The sequence below is a fragment of the Neovison vison genome, chromosome 11 (assembly GCF_020171115.1).
Source record: "Neovison vison isolate M4711 chromosome 11, ASM_NN_V1, whole genome shotgun sequence".
Lineage (NCBI taxonomy): Eukaryota > Metazoa > Chordata > Mammalia > Carnivora > Mustelidae > Neogale > Neogale vison.
The window spans coordinates 23,100,262-23,118,664 of NC_058101.1; the positions used below are offsets into that span (position 1 = coordinate 23,100,262).

Here is an 18,403-nt window from a genome sequence, read left to right on the forward strand (position 1 = left end):
GCTTTTTACTTGTTTGAATGGAGGGGCAGCTTCCGAGCTTCTTACATACCGACTAGAAACTGAAGTCCTTTTGTTTGTTTGTTTTTTAAAGATATTTATTTATTTATTTATTTGACAGAGACACAATGAGAGAGGGAACACAAGCAGGGCAAGTGGGAGAGGGGGAAGCAGGCTCCCCGCTGAGCAGAAAGCCTCAGGTGGGACTCCACCCCAGGACACTGGGATCAAGACCAGAGCCAAAGACAGATGCTTAAACGCCTGAGCCACCCAGGTGCCCTTTGTTTGTTTGTTTATTTTTTAAAATCAAGACAAGACACTAAATTTAAAAATTGGATTTATATCATGTTTGTAGATGAACAGAGTTATAAAATATTTCTAGTGAAGAAAGCTTATCTAGGTATAAAAGCAAACTTCAAATATTTAAAAATCAAATCCTCAGTGTTCCCTCCTGTTCTAGTATATATCAGGCTCTTGAAAGAGAAGCCTTTTCTAAATCTTTCTAAATGCTATTAATTTCTATTTCTATGTATATCTGATAGTGCTTACTTTTCTCATTGCCTTATCCTGATATTTCTTTCCTTACAGTATTAACTGAATCTACTTAAGGAAAGACACCTGGATTTTTACTTGAAAAGAGGTAGGTAGTTTATTAAAATATTTTACTATAAATCTCATGCCATCGAAAAACTACAAATGGTTTGAATGCTAATGTTCACTTTAATTTTGTTGCTGAAAATCCAAATCCCCCCAAATATATTATTTTACTGATATTTTTAAAGTTTAAAATCTATTTTTTTTTTAAAGATCTTATTTACCTATCTGACAGAGAGAGATCACAAGTACGCAGAGAGGCAGGCAGAGAGAGAGAGGAGGAAGCAGGCTCCCCGCGGAGCAGAGAGCCCGACGCGGGACTCGATCCCAGGACCCTGAGATCACGACCCGAGCCGAAGGCAGCGGCCCAACCCACTGAGCCACCCAAACACAGAGAGGCTCATAATCAATTAACATTATCTTTGTATATATGTCATGCATTAAGAAAATAGGAAATGGCTTATTTTTTTATTTGACAGAGGAAACCTTCGGCTTCAAACCTGTCACTCAACAGTCCCCAGTGAGATTTAGATTGACAGCTGCACAGTGGGTCTGGGCGTGGTCACTGCATATCTGCAGCCAGGTGTGCAATCAAGTCTTTGGCATCTTGCATAACGGAGGGTATTTCTGAGCCGTTCTCAGTCACTTGGGTTCCAAACAAGAACATCTTCCTGTCATTTCCCACCTCAGACAATGCCAAAGCTTCATGGATATCTGTAATACGATAGGCTGCTTCGAGATCCTTCAACCCAGAATAGAAAAAGCATAGGAAAGAGCTGGTTATTTTGCAATCCTTTTGGATAGATACATTTATTATTCTCATTTATTGCTCTCAATGATCTCACCTTCATTTTAATGTGAAGGATATTGTTACCCCATTATTATGATCCCAGTGGTTGTCTGAATATAAATATTTTAATCAGAATTATACCAGCAGTGGGGCATCTATCTGGCTTAGTTGGTAGAGCATGCAACTTCTGATCTTGGGGTTTTGAGTGTGAGCCCCCTATTGGGTATACCAATATACTTACCAAAAAAATGAGAGAGAGAAAAATAAAGGGCAGCAGAATTATATCAGCAGTTATGAGCTATCATCAAGAAAGAATTTCTGGAATGAAGTTAAACCATTCTCATACCTTAATCAATTTTCCAAACACTGTAGTCAATCTGCTCCTATTTTTTCCATTTCTTTTTTATTTATCCAAATCATATTTAATAGAATCAATTTTTTATTGAAGTATAGTTGACAGTTACATTAGTTTTCGGTGTACAACATAATAATTTGACAACTCTGTATGTTATTCTATGTTCACCGTAATTGTAGTTACCATCCCTCACCATACAATGCTATTACGATACCACTGACTATATTCAGCATATGCCATTATATATGCTGTACCTTTCATCTCAGTGACCTATTTATTCCATAACTGGAAGCCTGTACCTCCCATTCTCTTTCACTCCTTTTTTTTTTTAAAGATTTTATTTGTTTGACAGAGAGATCACAAGTAGGTAGAGAGACAGGCAGAGAGAGAGGGAGAACCAGGCTCCCTGCTGAGCAGAAAGCCCAACCCCAGGACCCTGAGATCATGACTGGAGACAAGGGCAGAGGCCCAATCCACTGAGCCACCCAGGTGCTCCCCACTTTCACTCCTTTTTGCCCATCCCCCTACCGCTTTCCCCCCGGCACCCACCAATTTGTTCTCTGTACTTATTGGTCTATTTCTCCTTCTTGTTTGTTTGTTCTTTTGTTGTCTAGATTCCACATATAAGTGAAAGCATATGGTATTTTTCTCATTTCATTTAGCATAATAATCTCTAGGTCCACCCCTGTTCTCACAAATGGCAAGATCTCATTCTTTTTTATGGTGAGTAATGCTCCAGTATGTGTATATATGCTACATCTTCTTTATCCATTTACCCGTTGATGGACACTTGAGTTACTTCCTTATCTTACCTACTGTAAATGATGCTCCAATAAACACAGAGATGCATATACCTTTTCAAAATGGTATTTAAGTTTTTTGGGGGGTAAATACTCAGTAGTGGAATTATTGGATCATAATGGTATTTCTGTTTTTAATTTTGTGAGGACCCACAATCCTGTTTTCCACAGTGCCTGTACCAATTTACTTTCTTGTCAACAATGGACAGAAGTCCTTTTTTCACATCCTTACCAACACTTGCTATTTCTTGTCTTTTTGATTCTAGCCATTCCGACAGGTATGAAGTGATATCTCATTGTGGTTTCAATTTACATTTTTCTGATGATTAATGGTGTTGGGCATCTTTCTCATGTGTCTGTTGGACATCTGTATATCTTCTTTGGAGAAATGTCTGTTCATTGTATCTCCTACATATTTTTTAATGGATTATTTGCTTTTTGAATGTTGAGTTGGGTAAGTTCTCTACATATTTTGCATATTAAGTCCTTATCAGATACATCATTTGCAAATATTTATTCCCAGTCAGTATTTGCCTTCTTTATTATTTATTTTATTTTATTTTTTTAAAGATTTTATTTATTTATTTGACAGAGAGAGAGGGAGGGAGAGAGTGAGAGACAGTGCACATGAGCAGGGGCAGAGGGAGAGGGAGAAGCAGGCTCCCCACTGAGCAAGGAGCCTGATGTGGGACTCAATCCCAGGACCCCAGGATTATGACCTGAGCTGAAGGTAGCCGCTTTTAACTGACTGAACCACCCAGGTGTCCCAGTATTTGCCTTTTTAAAAAGATTTTATTTGTTTATTTGAGAGAGAGAGATAGACCACGAGCAAGGGGTAGCAGCAGAGGAGAAGGAGAAGTAGGCTCCCCACTGAGCAGGAAGCCAACGTGGGGCTCCATTCCAAAACTGGACCGAGGATCACGGCCTGAGCCAAAGGCAGCCACTTAATTACTTAACCCACTGAGCCACCCAGGTGCCCCTTGTCTTTTTGTTTTGTTGATGGATTCCTTTGGTGTGCAGAAGCTTTTTATTTTAATGTAGTCCCAACAGTTTATTTTTGCTTTTATTTCCCTTGCCTCAGGAGACATATCTAGAAAAATGTTTCGGGTGGCATCTGGTTGCAATTGATTACATTTCTAGATATTGGTCATCCCAATATATTGCCTGTCTGAAATCAGAATTTACTTATTCTGGGACGCCTGGGTGGCTCAGTGGGTTGAGCAGCTGTCTTCGGCTCGGGTCATGATCCCAGAGTCCTGGGATCGAGTCCCACATCGGGCTCCTTGCTCGGCAGGGAGCCTGCTTCTCCCTCTGCCTCTGCCTGCCTCTCTGTCTGCCTGTGCTCGCTCTCTATCCCTCTCTCTCTGACAAATAAATAAATAAAATCTTAAAAAAAAAAAAAAAGAATTTACTTATTCTTAGAGCCTGTAGTGACATTTGAACAGTGTTAATAGATCCAATAAACCTGTGTGCAATGTCTCAAGGTAATAAATTAATGATGGAATTGGAGAGGAAGAAAATATGAGGAAAATGCTGGATTAAAAAGAGGGTTCCTTGTAGTCATAAAAGCACATTATGGATAGGGTGCCTGGGTAGGTCAGTCAGTAGAGCATGGAGTTCTTCATCACAGGGTCATAAGTTGGAGCCCCACATTGGATGTCGAGTTTACTTTAGAAGAAGGAGGAGAAGGAGGTGGAGGAGGAGGAGGAGGAGGAAAAGGTGCCTGTATGGCTCAGTCAGTTAAGCATCAGCCTTTGGCTCAGGTCATGATCCTGGAGTCCCAGGGAGCCAGCCCCACGCCTGGCTCCCCGCTCAGCAGGAGTCTGTTTCTCCCTCTGCCCCTCCCCCCAACTCATTGCATGCACTCTTTCTCTCTCTCTTTCACTCACTCACCATGCATTCTTTTCTGATCACAATGTTATGACACTAGTTATCAATCACAAGAAAAATCTGGAAAGAGCACAAATAGATGGAGGCTGAATAACATGCTCCTAAACAATGAGTGGGTCAACCAAGAAATCAAAAATTACCTGAAAAAAGACGAAAATGGAAATACAAGGTACAAAGTCTTTGGGACATAGCAAAGGCAGTTCTAAGAGGGAAGTTTATAGCAATACAGGCCTACCTCAAAAAGCAAGAAAAATCTCAGATAAACAACCTACCCATACACATTCAGGTGCTAAAAAAGAAGAACAAACAAAACCACAAACTAGCAGAAGGAAGGAAATAATAAAGATTGGAGCAGAAGTAAATGACATGGATACTAAAAAAATTAATAAATAAATTCCTAGAAACATATAACCTGACAAAACTGAATTAGGAAGAAATAAAATTTGAACAGCCCAATTACCAGCAACAAAGTTGAATCAGTAATCAAAAAATTCCCAACAAACATAAGTCCACACCACATGGCTATACAAATGAATTCTACCAAATATTTAAAGAAGAGTTAATACCTATTCTTCTCAAAATATTTCAAAAAAAGAGGAAGGAAATCTTCCAGATTCATTCTGTGAGACCAGCATTACACTGATACCAAAACCAGAGAAAGACACCACAAAAAAGAGCACTACAAGCCAATACTTCTGATGAACATAGATGCAAAAATTCTCAACAAAATATTAGCAAACCAAATCCAACAATACATAAAAAAATATTCATCATGATCAAGTGGGATTTATTCCAGGGATGCTAGAGTGGTTCAATAATTGCAAATCAAGCAACATGATACATCACATCGATAAAAGAAAGGATAAAAACCATATGATCATTTCAACAGTTGCAGAAAAATATTTGACAAGGTAATTAATCCTTTCATGATAAAAACCCTCCACAAAGTAAGTTTAGAGAGAACATACTTCAGCATAATAAAGGCCATATATGAAAAACCCACAGCGAACATCATACTTAATGGGGAAAAGTTAAGAGTTCTTCCCTAAGGTAAGGAACAACACAAGGATGCCCACTCTCACCACTTTTATTCAACATAGTACTGGAAGTCCTAGCCACAGCAATCAGCCAAGAAAAAGAAATAAAGGCATCCAAATCAGTAAGCAAGAAGTCAAACTTTCAGTATTTGCAGATGTCATGACACTATAGAAAACCCTGAAGACTCCACCAAAAAACTATTACAACTGATAAATGAATTCAGCAAAGTTGCAAGATACAAAATCAATGTACAGAAATCCTTGCATTTCTATACATTAATAATGAAGGAGCAGAAAGAGAAATTAAGGGGGAAAATATCTCATTTATAACTGCACCAAAAATAATAAAATACCCAAGAATAAACCTAACCAAGGAGGCAAAAGACCTGTATTCTGAAAAGTATAAAACTTTGTTGAAAGAAACTGAAGACAATACAAAGAAATGGAAAGACATCACATGCTCATGGATTAGAAGAACAAATATTGTTAAAATATCTATACAACCCAAAGCGGTATACAGATTTAATGCGATAGCTACCAAATACCAACAGCATTTTCCACAGAACTAGAACAATTATAGAATTTTTATTGAACCACAAGACCCCCCAAAAGCCAAAGCAATCTTGAAAAAGATAAACAAAACTGGAGGTAGCACAATTCTAGACTTGAAGTTATACTACAAAGCTGTAGTAATCAAAACAGTATGGTACTGGCACAAAAACGGACACAGATTAGCAGAACAGAGTACAAAGCCCAGAAATAAACTCAAAATTACATGATCAATTAATCTAGGATAAAGGAGGCAAGAATATGCAATGGGAAAAACAAATAGTGTTGGGAAAACTAGAGAGCAACATGCAAAAGAATGAAACTGGACCATTTTCTTATACAATACACAAAAGCCAACTAAAAATGGATTAAGGACCTAAATGTGAGACCTGAAACCATATAAATCCTAGAAGATAGCAGAGGCAGCAATTACTCTGAAACTGGCCATAGCAACATCTTTCTAGATACATCTGCCAAGGTAAGGCAAACAAAAGCAAAAATAAACTATTGGAACTACACAAAAATAAAAAGCTTCTCCACAGCAAAAACAAAACACAACAAAATTAAAAGATAACCTACTGAATGATAGAAGATATTCACAAATGACATATCCCGTAAAGAATTAGTATCCAAAATATATAAAGAACTTACACAACTTAAAACACAAAAAAAACGAATAATCCAATTAAAAATGGACAGAAGACATCAACGGATGTTTTCTAAAAAAGACATACAAATGGCCAACAGACACATGAAAAGATGCTCTCAACACATTCACTCATCATCAGAGAAATGCAAATCAAAACCACAATGAGTTATCACCTCACACCTTTCAGAATGGCTAAAATCAAAACCACAAGAAATAACAAGTATTGGCAAGAATGGGGAAAAAAAGAAGCCTCATGCACTGTTGGTGGGAATGTAAACTGGTGCAGCCATTGTGGAAAACAGTATGGAGTTCCTCAAAAGAGTAAAAATAGGGGTGCCTGGGTGGCTCAGTGGGTTAAAACCTCTGCCTTTGGCTCGGGTCATGATCCCAGGGTCCTGGGATTGAGCCCCGCATCAGGCTCTTTGCTCAGCAGGGAGCCTGCTTCCTCCTTCTCTCTGCCTACTTGTGATCTTGTCAAATAAGTAATTTTAAAACCTTTTAAAAAAAAAAGAAGTAAAAATAGAACTATCCTGGGATGCCTGGCTGGCTCAGTCAGTAGAGCAAATGACCCTTGAGCTCAAAGTATGAGTTTGAGCCCCACACTGGGTATAGAGTTTACTTTAAATAAAAAAATAGAACTACCCTATAATCCAGTAATCACACTACTGGAATACCCAAAGAATAAGGAAACACTAATTCAAAGGGATATATGCACCCCTATGTATACTGAAGCATAATTTACAACTGTCAAAGTATGGAAGCAATCCAAGTATCCATCAATAGATGGCTAAACAAGATGTAACACACACACACACACAGAGGACTATTACTCAGCCATAAAAAAGAAGGAGATCTTGCCATTTGCAACAACATGGATGGATCTACAGAGTACAATGCTAAGTGAAATAAGCCAGTGAGAGAAAGAAAAATACCATATGATTTGCTCCATGTGAAATTGAAGATACAAGAGAAACAAAGGAAAGAAAAAGAGACACTCCCCAAAAACATACTCTTAACTATAGAGAACAGTTTCCAGACAGGAGGTGAGTGGGGGGCTGGGTGAAATAGGTGAAGATAATTAAGATTATACCTACCTTGATGCACACTGAGTAATATTTGAAACTACTGAATTACCGCATCATACACCTGAAAGTAATATCTATTGCTGTATGTTCTCTGGAATGAAAATACATTTTTAAAAATGTCATTTAAAAAAACAAATGGAAAGCTATGTATAAAGAAGATAACTGTAAGCAAAGTAAAATATAGTCAACAAGTTGCTGAGGAAGACACACAGAACGCCTACAAGTAATAAAGGATTATTTTTCTGAAAGATAGGAAAGATTTCTACAACTCAAATAAGAAAAGATAAACAACCTAATAGAAATTTGGGAAGAGATATTAAAAGAAAATTCACAGGGGCGCCTGGGTAGCTCAGTCAGTAGAGGGACCAACTCTTCACGTCCACTCAGGTCATGATCTTGGGGTTGTGGGATCAAGCCCCATGTTGGGTTCTGCACCGGGCATGGAGCTTGCTTGAGATTCTTTTTCTGCCTCTCCTCCTGCCCCTCCCCTCTCTCTCACTTGCTCTCTGTCTCTAAAAATAAATAAATAAAAGACAATCCACAGATGTGGAAATGAGTTTCAAAGAATGAAATGAATTTGAAACTAATAACCAATGCACATCTGAAAAGATGTTGAAGCTGAACCAGTAATTAGGGAAATGCAAATTAGAATAATAGGATAAAATTTCAGCTCCATCAGACTGGCAAAAATGAAAAAGGTTGACAATACCAAGTACTGAAATGGATGTGGAGCTGCTAAAATCTGTCATATTCTGCTCTCTGGAGAGTAAATTTGTGCAATATCTTTGGAAAGCAGCTTGGTAAGATCTAGTAAAGCTGATTATGTACAAATCTGAAAACCCAGCAATTTCTCTTTTAGATGTATGCACTAGAGAAATGTTGATACATATCTACAAGGAGACACATACATGAAGATTCATTGTAGCACTGTTTATAACAATAAACCATTAGAAATAACCCAAACACCCAGAACGAAAATAGTAAAAGTGGTATATTCATGCAATGGAATACTATAGAGCTCACTTGCATGTACCATGGCCTTTGTAGTTTATGGTATGTAAGATGCTCCCATTTAAAACAAAACAAAAGCTCCAGCTCCTCTTTTAAATAAAATCTGCAGGACTAGCTTCTGTGCTGGACTGGAACATAGATTCCTTTAGGTGGTCGTTTGTAATTACTTAGTTTACTGCCATTAAGCCTGGGTGGCTCAGTTGGTTGGACGACTGCCTTCGGCTCAGGTCATGATCTCGGAGTCCCGGGATCGAGTCCCGCATCGGGCTCCCAGCTCCACGGGGACTCTGCTTCTCTCTCTGCCCTTCTCCTCACTCATGCTCTCTCTCCCTGTCTCTCTCTCAAATAAATAAATAAAATATTTGAAAAAAAAAAAAAAAAGACATTCACCCTCAGAAGTAGCAGGACAATTAAGTTCCCTAATGACTGGCTATCTTAAAGCAATTGAAAGAGGGGCTTTACAAAAATAATGAATACTGTTATGCTGAAAATAAAACATAAATTAAAAAAAGAAGAAAGAGGGGCTTTACTATTACAATGCTGTAGATGTTTAGCATTTTTAACTTTTTTTATTGTGGTAAAATACACATAACAAAATTTATCATCTTAACCATGCATGAGAGCACAGTTCAGTACATTCACACTCCCGTGCAACGGTCCACCTCCAGAAGTCTCTTCATCTTGCAAAACTGCAACTCTGTACCCACAAAGCGGTAACTCCCATTTCTCCCTCCCCAAACCCAAGGAGCCCATCACTAGTATAAACCCTGTACCCGTTAAACAATGACTCCTCCTTCTCCTCTCCTCCCATTCCCTTGTAACCTCTCATTTATTTTCTGTCCCTATGAACTTGACTACTCCAGGTACCTCATGAAAGTGGGATCATATGATATTTGTTGTTTTCTTGCTGGGTTATTTCTCTTAGCATAAGGTCCTCAAGGTTTATCCATATCACAGCATGTGTCAGAATTTCCTTTTCTAAGACTGAATTGTCTGCATGTATCATGTTGTATTTATCCATTCACCCACGGAGGGACACTTGGGTTGCTTCTACCTTTTGACTATTGTGAATAATTCTGTTGTGAATATGGATGGATGAGTATCTGTTCATGTTCCTGCTTTCAATTCTTTTGAGTATACACCCAGACGTGGAATTGCTGGATATGCAAATTCTATTTTTAATTTTTTTTTTAAGGAACTGCCATACTGTTTTCTAAAGTGGCTGCACCATTTTACATTCCCAATGACACTGTACAGGGTTCCAGTTTCTCCAGGGTTGTTGGTTTAATATTTTTTATGTGTGTGTAATAAATTCAGGTCAGGCTAATTGATCTAAAGCAAACTATTCCTTTATGTATTGTAGATGCTCAAATATTTTGTTGAAATCAATTCAACCACCAGTAAATGTTTACTGAATTAAATTCAATGCATATTTGTTGCATTTCTACTATGCTTGTCCAGTATAAGGGACACAAAGATGAATAATGGTTTTTATTTTCAAGGAGTTTATAATCCAATAGATCTTATAAGTCTAAACTAAACTGCATATATAGCATATTGTTAAATATCTAGCTATTAAAAGTAGACATTTCTATTTCTTTAAGTAATAATAAAACTATTAAGTGAAACTTAGAGTTGCCCAGATTTTTACCTGTTTGTTTGCAAACACAACCAGAGGAAGGATTGGGTTTGTTTCAATTAATTGATGAAGGTGTTTCTTGGCTTCAGGTAATCTGTTGTGATCAGCTGAATCCACCACAAAGATCAGCAACAATCCTCTGGATAGGTACATTTCCCAATAGGAACGGAAAGGTTCACTGCCACCAACTACAGAGAACAGCAGAGAAAAAATATGCCAAAAACATAGCAGAAGCAGCTGCTGAGAAGGCAGGAAAGACACTCTTAGATAATTTCCAAACACTGGACAGGTGTTCTGATAAAATGCCACTGTGTCAGAGTGTATCCAATTCTGAGACTGACCAGAGGCATGTTACTAGGGAAATGGCTGGTGGGAATATTTACCCTCCATAAGTGGTTCAATCATTCTGGGACATAAAGACTCAGCATAAAGACTAGATACTACCATGAATACAGTGGATGCCCCCTGCCCTGTAACACACAGCGGACATAGGGGCCACCGCCTAACAGTTGAGCTCAGAAAATGGGAGTACGTCACTAAAATAATTCAGGGTGGTAGGTTAAAACACACCTTTCTCCAAAATAAGTTTTAAATAGACGAATTCCCTGGCCAGACTCACTTGCACAGTCTTTTTCCTTTATCAAAATCCCAGAACTAATTTCTCCTCTTAACACTGCACTAAGATTTAATAGGATCCTGTGGGCATTAAAGAAAGAAAATGCCTTTGGATTATTTCATTCCACTGATTCTTCCCAGAAGAAAGTTTCTGGCAATGATAATAATATATACACAATGGATTTAGTTTTTATTTTTCTCCTAGAACAGTGGCTGGCAAACTATGGCCCGCAGTCTAAATCTGGCCCACTGCCTATTTTTGGAAGCACAGGAACAAAGAATGGATTTTACATCTTTAAATGCTGCGGGGGGAGAGAAAGAATAACATTTCATGACATGTAAAAGTATCATGTTTGGATTTCAGTGTCTACAAATAAAAGTTTATCGGAACACAGACGTGGACTTGCCACGTATTGTCTGTATTGTCTGTGGCTGCTTCCACGGTACAACAGAGTTTAGTGGCTGCCTAGAGACCATGTGGCCCCCAAAGCCTAAATTATTTACTACCTAGCCCTTTACAGAAAAAGTTTGAAGACCCTTGTTTTAGAAACTAAACAAAAACATTTACTTCTGGGAAAGGGTCTTGATTTGTCTGTTCTTTCTTTGAATTAGCTAGGCTAATTCCCTAAATAAAGCATTTTGTTACTAACTTTTTAAAAGAATGTTGTGTAATCTTCTACGTAATTCATTATGGTTTCAACATATTTAGTTTAAGCATGAATGAACATTTGGGTTGTTCCTCATTTTTGTGTGTCTGTGTGTGATACCATCACATTTCACCTATATTGGGATTTTCATCTTTTTGTTATTAACTTCTAACTTAATTGCAATGTATTCAAAGAACATGGTTTGTATGATGCTCCTTCGCTGAAAAATTTATTAACACCTGTTGTATGGTCCACCAGGTGGTCAATTTTGATAAATGTTACATGAATCTTTGAGAGGAACATGTACTTTAGCTTTGGGATGTAGCTAAAATTGTCTAATTGAACAATCTTATATTGTCCATTGGATGAAACTTATTGGTTGTGTTCACATTCTCTGCATTCTTGCTGATTTTTTTCCTCTTTGATTTTAACAATTTGACAATATGTTGAAAATCCCTCACTCCAATGGTAGATATGTCCATTTCTTTCCCTAATTAGATTCTCCCTTTCTTTTTCATTCCTTTGTTCCTTCCTTCCTTTCTTTTCACTTTTTGTATTTCGAGACTATTTTCCTAGCTATCTTTTTGGTTAAAATTATTATCTCTTCTATAGCTTCTGAACAAATTAAAACCTGTATTCCAGATAATGTTGTTAGCTGAAAGATCTGCCTACACATTGACCACTTTCTCTGCCCATACCTTCTTTCTGTAACTGAAAGGAAAAATTAAAAGGTGATTACAGTAATCTAAGGGAGAGACGGTATAGGTTCCAGCTGACATAAGTGCAGTAGGAAAAGATGTAACTGATGAACTGATGAATTCCAGCTTTGTTTAGAGGTAGAAAACTCATAGTGTTTTATTTGTGGACTAGAGTTGGGGGTACAAAAGGAGACATCAAGGGTGACTCCTATTTTTTCTGGCTTGTAACACGATAGCTAAGGAACCATTTACGGACCAGTAGATTATAGGGAAAGGAACAGTAATGGAGATAAAGCAAGCACTTTGTCTCTACCATTATAGGTTTGAGAGGACAATTAGATATCCAGATGAAGAGGTCAGGTGACCTTTGGATATGCTTGGGTTGGATAGATAAATCTGGGATAGATCAATCTGGGTGTCATTAACACAGAGATGGTATTTTTTAAGGCCAATAGGATGGATAAATCATCAAGGAGAGAATGTAAAGAACTGAATATAATGCAACTTTGGGCAACAACACGATTTCGAGAGGGGGTGACCCCAGAATTACTTTAGCATAGAGACTTCTGGGCTGCCCTCTGGTTACAAAAAGAGATTTGGGACTTTTGCAGAGAAGGAAGTATGTGTATTTGCTGTATTTACTTAGATTGAATGTTTCTTGGGGTAGTGAGGGAATTGAGAGCATATTATAGGAGGGGGTGCTATAGCCTTCCTTGCCACTCCCTCTCATACCAGCACTGAAAAAAGGAGGAAACAAGAAAAGGAAGCGATTTCCTCCACACTGAACTATTAAACTACATATGCATTCTAAAACTGTAGGCAAACCTGACCCAGTGTGACTTTTCATAAGGGTACAATGATGCTAACAATAGGTCTGGCTTAAGGTATAACAAGATAAGCCTATCCTGTTACTAATGAGAAAGCAGGCTTACTCTCCAGAAACTCCATCTGGCTATCCTCGGTGTTGATGCATACTGCATTGAAACCTTGGGTGGGTGCCACGCTGTGCTGGACTCTGTTTAAAGCTAGAGAGTGCAGAACGCTGGTCTTTCCTGCTCCATCCAGGCCCAACACAAGGATCTGCTTATTTTTCTCCTGTGAAAACAAAAGACCAATCAATAAACTCATGCAACCAGGGGCTTGTTTCCCTGGCTCCTGGCAGTGTGCCTGCCTCTGGTAGGACCCAATAATAACTGTGGAATTGTAAACCAAAACAAAAATTTATGAAACATTTAATATGTCTAGGAGCACCTGGCTGGCTCTGTTGGTCTTGGGGTCGTGATTTCAAGCCCCATGTTGGGTATAGAGTTTACTTAAAAAAAAAAAAAAATTAATAGAACTAGGACAAACCGTACCAGTCTGTATTTTATAATCAGCAATTAGTTATGTGGTGTTAATCACACCCCCACCTAGAATGGTGGTGATCAATCTATTAAATATAGACTGCATATATAACAGGATTTATAGGCGGTGCCATAGATCACAGGATGTGATCTTCACTTTGCTGCTTGAGTTCATGTCCACTGCGGATTGAAACAGAATTCAGTTTGTTGTTTGGGATCTTGGGACATGTGTGGTTCATGCACTCACTATGCCATTCAGCATGTAAGCACCCAAAGTCTCATAGTATTGATCTGTTTTCTTTTCCCAACTGGATCACTAACTAGATAAAAGACTAGGGGAAGTTTCCCCTCTTATACTTTTTAATAGAAGTATCATGATTAAATGAAAAGGCTAAGGTTATAGAAACTATTAAACAGGTTCCAATCACAAATGAACATTTATTTTAGAATCAGATGTTAAAACCTGTTGAACTTGACATAAACTTCAGAAAGAAGCATTCCACCAACATACCAGACTTAGAAATTTTTGTAACAAGTCATTGAGACAAGAAGGGCAGGTTGGTATGAAAAGTTCAGTGTGCTCAGAAAAGTGACTTTTAGGGTACAAAATTTAATGTGAACAGTAATAAATGACTAACAATACAAATTGCCCACAGGAATTCAATTCTATTTCCCAAACTGCCTACTGAAGAAGTTTCTCATGCACAAAAACACCAGTAATTGTCTGCAATGACATTGGTTTGGAAATAACAATAATCTTTTACATTTATACTTGAACACTAAATGTTGATGTTAGATTTAGACTGGTTTTCTAGTAAAAAGTGAATTTTTTTCACTATCCCACTTTTTCTTCTTTTGAAAATAAGATCTATGTGAAAGTGAGATGTTTGAAGATCTGGTCTAGTAGGGTCTTGTATAGACAGCATAATTTATGAAAACTGTCTTGTGAATAAAAGAATTAGAAAAAGTACATGTTTGTTTTGGAATTCTTTTTTTTTTTTTTAAAGATTTTATCTATTTATTTTGACAGAGAAAAATCACAAGTAGACAGAGAGGCAGGCAAGGGGGGTGGGGAAGCAGGCTCCCCGCCGAGCAGAGCGCCTGGCGGGGCTCTATCTCAGGACCCTGAGACCATGACCTGAGCTGAAGGCAGAGGCCTCAACCCCCTGAGCCACACAGGCACCCTTAAAGCAAATGGTATTTCCATAGTTATTTTCTATCTTCATCTCCATTCCCTCCCATCTGCATCTAAACATGAGAGTATCATTCTGGAAGTGTGGTGGTGAGGAAGAAGGATGTCATGGATAGAGAATATCTCATAGGATGATTTAAACTGCATGCTCTAAAGCAGATTTGGGCCCAAGAAATTGCTGTAGGGTGTGAACTGTGTCCCCCATATTGTCTCCACCAACGGCCCACTCAAGACTACCCCAACATACTTTATCAATTCCAACAAGCAATCCTCCCTCCATTTTAACATCTCCAAAGGGGCAAAGGAAAAGGGAGAATCTTAAGACTCCTAGCTGAGCACAGAGCCCCACGGTGGGCTTGATCTCAAGACACTGAGATCATGACCTGAGCTGACATCAAGAATTCGATTCTTAATCAAATAAGCCACCCAAGTATCTGGGTATGTCATATTTTGATTGGCAGCATTTTTTTTTCTTTCTCATTGGTGCCAAAATAATGGTATCTGAGATCCTAGGAAATATGTGAGTAAAAACGGTTCCCTACTCTCCTTCCAACCACATGGCTGTCCTACTCTATCCTGTCTAGAAATTCTGCAGTCACTGCTTACATTTTACTTTATTATTATTATTATTTTTTTTTTTAGCAAAACACATGCTTTCTCATGTTGATCATCTCTTAAGGAAAGCTAGGATTATTGTTAAACCAAAAGTTCTGACATAATTTGTGATTTTGAGCGCCACTGTTCCCTGTCAATAGTCATTATTTTAACCATATATGAGTCTATAATAGTTTGTGTTTTACCAGAGATCAAATCGCCGTTAATAATTCAAATTGTTTAGAACCAGAAAGCACCTGTGAGCTCAGGAACTCCAGGAGCAAGAAGCTTATTAAGCTGATCCAAACAATGCCAGTTTTTTTCTTTCTTTTTATCCTACACCCCCTCAATTTTTTCACTGTGGTAAAATACACATAAATATAATATAAATAAAATATAATATAAAACATACCGTCTTACCCATTATTAAGGATACGATTCGGTAGTATTAAAATACATTCAGAATGCTGGGACTGTCGTCATTGCCATTCTCCGTCCCCTCAGAGCCTCAGGCAACCACCAGTTCTCCTCTACGACTTTGACTCCCCTAGGTACCTCATATAAGTAGTCATAGTATTTCTTTCTTTCTTTCTTTCTTTTTTAAAGATTTTATTTATTTGACAGAGATCACAAGCGGGCAGAGCGGCAGGCAGGGGTGGGGGTGGGGAGCAGGCTCCGCGCTAAGCAGGGAGCCCGATGCGGGGCTCGATCCCAGAACCCTGGCACCATGACCCGAGCCGAAGGCAGAGGCCTCAACCCACTGAGCCACCCAGGCGCCCCCATAGCATTTCTTTTTGCGATTGCAGTGCCTGGGTTCTGGGACCTCTCCGTTAAAACTTTGCGACCACCCCCGTGGGCGCTGGTGGTGGGAAAACAATGGAAGCAGTAACCACGGAGAAGGTCCAGCCCTCGGACGCATCTGCACGAATTCGGGAACCCCGCACCACGGAGAGCAGCCGGACCGAGTCCGAGGGCCGCGAGGGCTCGGGGCTGGTGTCGGTGCGGGAGGCGGGATGCGCGCCGGTGCCGCCGAGCGCCGGCCGGAGATGCGGCGCGAGAAGGGCCGCTTCCGCCCGGCGCGGAGCAACCGCGACCTCCTCTTCCTCACCGCGGCACCACCCGCGGGGGGTGGGCGGGGGGACGCAGGGGCAGGGTTAGGGCTGAGGGTAAGGCAGGTGACCGGGAGAAGGGGCCAGCGACGGCTTGGGAAGCTTGGCACACCCCCCTCCATCCACAGAGTAAAATGCCCTCAAACCCAGACCCGACTCCCTCCCGCGCGGGTCGGGGCCTCGGACGTAACAGAGCCGGCGGCGCTCGGGCCTGACCGTCCACAATGGCCTTGGAGAGCCGGGCGAGGCCCCGGTCCCTTACCGGCGGCTCCAGCGGGGGCTTTGTCAAGGCGCTGTTGTCCTTCTTCTCTTTCTCTTCTTTTCCCTTGAGTTGTTCCTTCTCTTTCTCGGTCTCCCGCTCTTTCCTCTTCTCCTCCTCCTTACAGTTACTCTTCTCCTTTCCTTTCTCTTTCCCCTTAATTTTCTCCTTCTCCACCTCCGTCTTTTTCTCTTCTTTTCCTTTTTCCCGAATTTTCTCTTTCTCTGGCTCCTTCCCCTTCTTCATCACCTTCCCCTTATCATTCACCTTCCCCTTATCATTCACCTTCCCCTTCTCTATCACCTTCCCCTTCTCTATCACCTTCCCCTTCTCCACCGCCTTCCCCTTCTCCATCACCTTTCCCTTCTCCATCCCCACCGCCCTAATTTCCTCAATCCGCGCGCCCGCGCGCTGGATCCTGGGTCCTGGGTCCTGGGTCCCGGCAGGTGTGGCCCCCGTGGCGGACGCAAGGTGGAGACGTAGGTCCACGCGGCGTAGACAACACCCGCGGTCACCGCGCGGCCGAGGCCAGTACCCCCGGCGCGCTGGCTGCCGCCGCGCATCTGACGCCCGCTAGCGGGGGTCTGCGGCGCGGCGGATTCGCCGAACCCGGGGCGGGGGAGAGGATAGAGGGGAGAGCCAGAGGGAGCGTTGAACATAGGGAGGTGGGGAGGCCCAGCTTTGAGAGTTGGGAGAGGTCCGTGGGACCTATCTTCAGGGTAGGAAAATCGCCCCAGGCGACTCAGGAGGTCGCACAATGCCCCCATTCCCTCGTACAGAGCGCAGTGTCTCAGAAAGGCCTTCCAAGTCGGCCCAGTTCCTGGTGTGTCACCTCCCCCACATCATGCTAGGGCCGCGCGGCCCACGTGTCTCCCATCGGAAGAACGCTTTGGAAGCCAGCGCCCAGAGCGTCCCAGAGGTTTCCCGGCCAGTTATCACAAGTCTGAAGGTGAAGTCGGTTATCTTCCCGCCCTCCGACCCGTGTTAATTCCACAAGGAAGGTCTAGAGGCCGATATCCAGGATGCTTAAGAGAAACAAGCACAGTTCCTTTATTTTAAATTCCGGCTACACGTCGCTTAAATAAAATTACCTGGAGATTAAATTAGTAAATCCGCCAGGAAATAGATACTAATAATGATGGGTAATAAAACTACAACTAAACAAAATGGTCATCCCCAGTGCTCCTGTATGTGGCAAACTAAGTAACCACGGGACTTTTCAAAGGTGGTGTTAACATTTCTTAAATTGTTTGAAGGGTGTCTGGGTGGCTCAGTGGGTTAAAGCCTCAGCCTTCGGCTCAGGTGATGATCCCAGGTCCCGAGACCGAGCCTTGCAACCGAGCCTTGCAATCGGGCTCTCTGCTCGACGGGGAGCCTGCTTCCCCCGCCCTGTCTGCCTCTCTGCCTACTTGTGATCTCTGCCAAATAAATAAAACCTTTAAAAAAAAAAAAACGTTTTAAAGTATACGGATTTTTTGTTGTTGTTAAACTGCTCTCAGTATACTTCACAATCTAAATTATCTTAACGCAATAAACTGGCTTTCTTTCAT

The 18,403-nt window shown here is 40.6% G+C and overlaps 1 protein-coding gene across 1 annotated transcript; it reads right to left on the reverse strand.

Annotated features, from left to right (window-relative positions):
- Window positions 1-906: 906 nt before the first annotated feature.
- On the reverse strand, window positions 907-17,389 carry ARL9 (ADP ribosylation factor like GTPase 9). The gene is made up of 4 exons (XM_044268230.1): window positions 16,857-17,389; window positions 13,289-13,451; window positions 10,409-10,584; window positions 907-1,333 (listed from the first exon to the last, which is right to left on the reverse strand). Exons 1-4 carry the CDS (start codon window positions 17,223-17,225, stop codon window positions 1,154-1,156), a joined length of 888 nt encoding a protein of 295 aa, XP_044124165.1. The 5' UTR covers window positions 17,226-17,389; the 3' UTR covers window positions 907-1,153.
- Between the last annotated feature and the right edge of the window lie 1,014 nt (window positions 17,390-18,403).

Excerpts from the sequence above, each read along its gene's own strand:
- ARL9 (XM_044268230.1), bottom strand. The coding sequence starts at position 17,225 with ATGGAGAAGGGAAAGGTGATGGAGAAGGGGAAGGCGGTGGAGAAGGGG. Across the intron at positions 13,452-16,856 it reads AGCCCCCGCTGGAGCCGCCG|GAGAAAAATAAGCAGATCCT; the intron begins GTAAGGGACCGG and ends TTGTTTTCACAG. Across the intron at positions 10,585-13,288 it reads CCAGATGGAGTTTCTGGAGA|TTGGTGGCAGTGAACCTTTC; the intron begins GTAAGCCTGCTT and ends TGTTCTCTGTAG.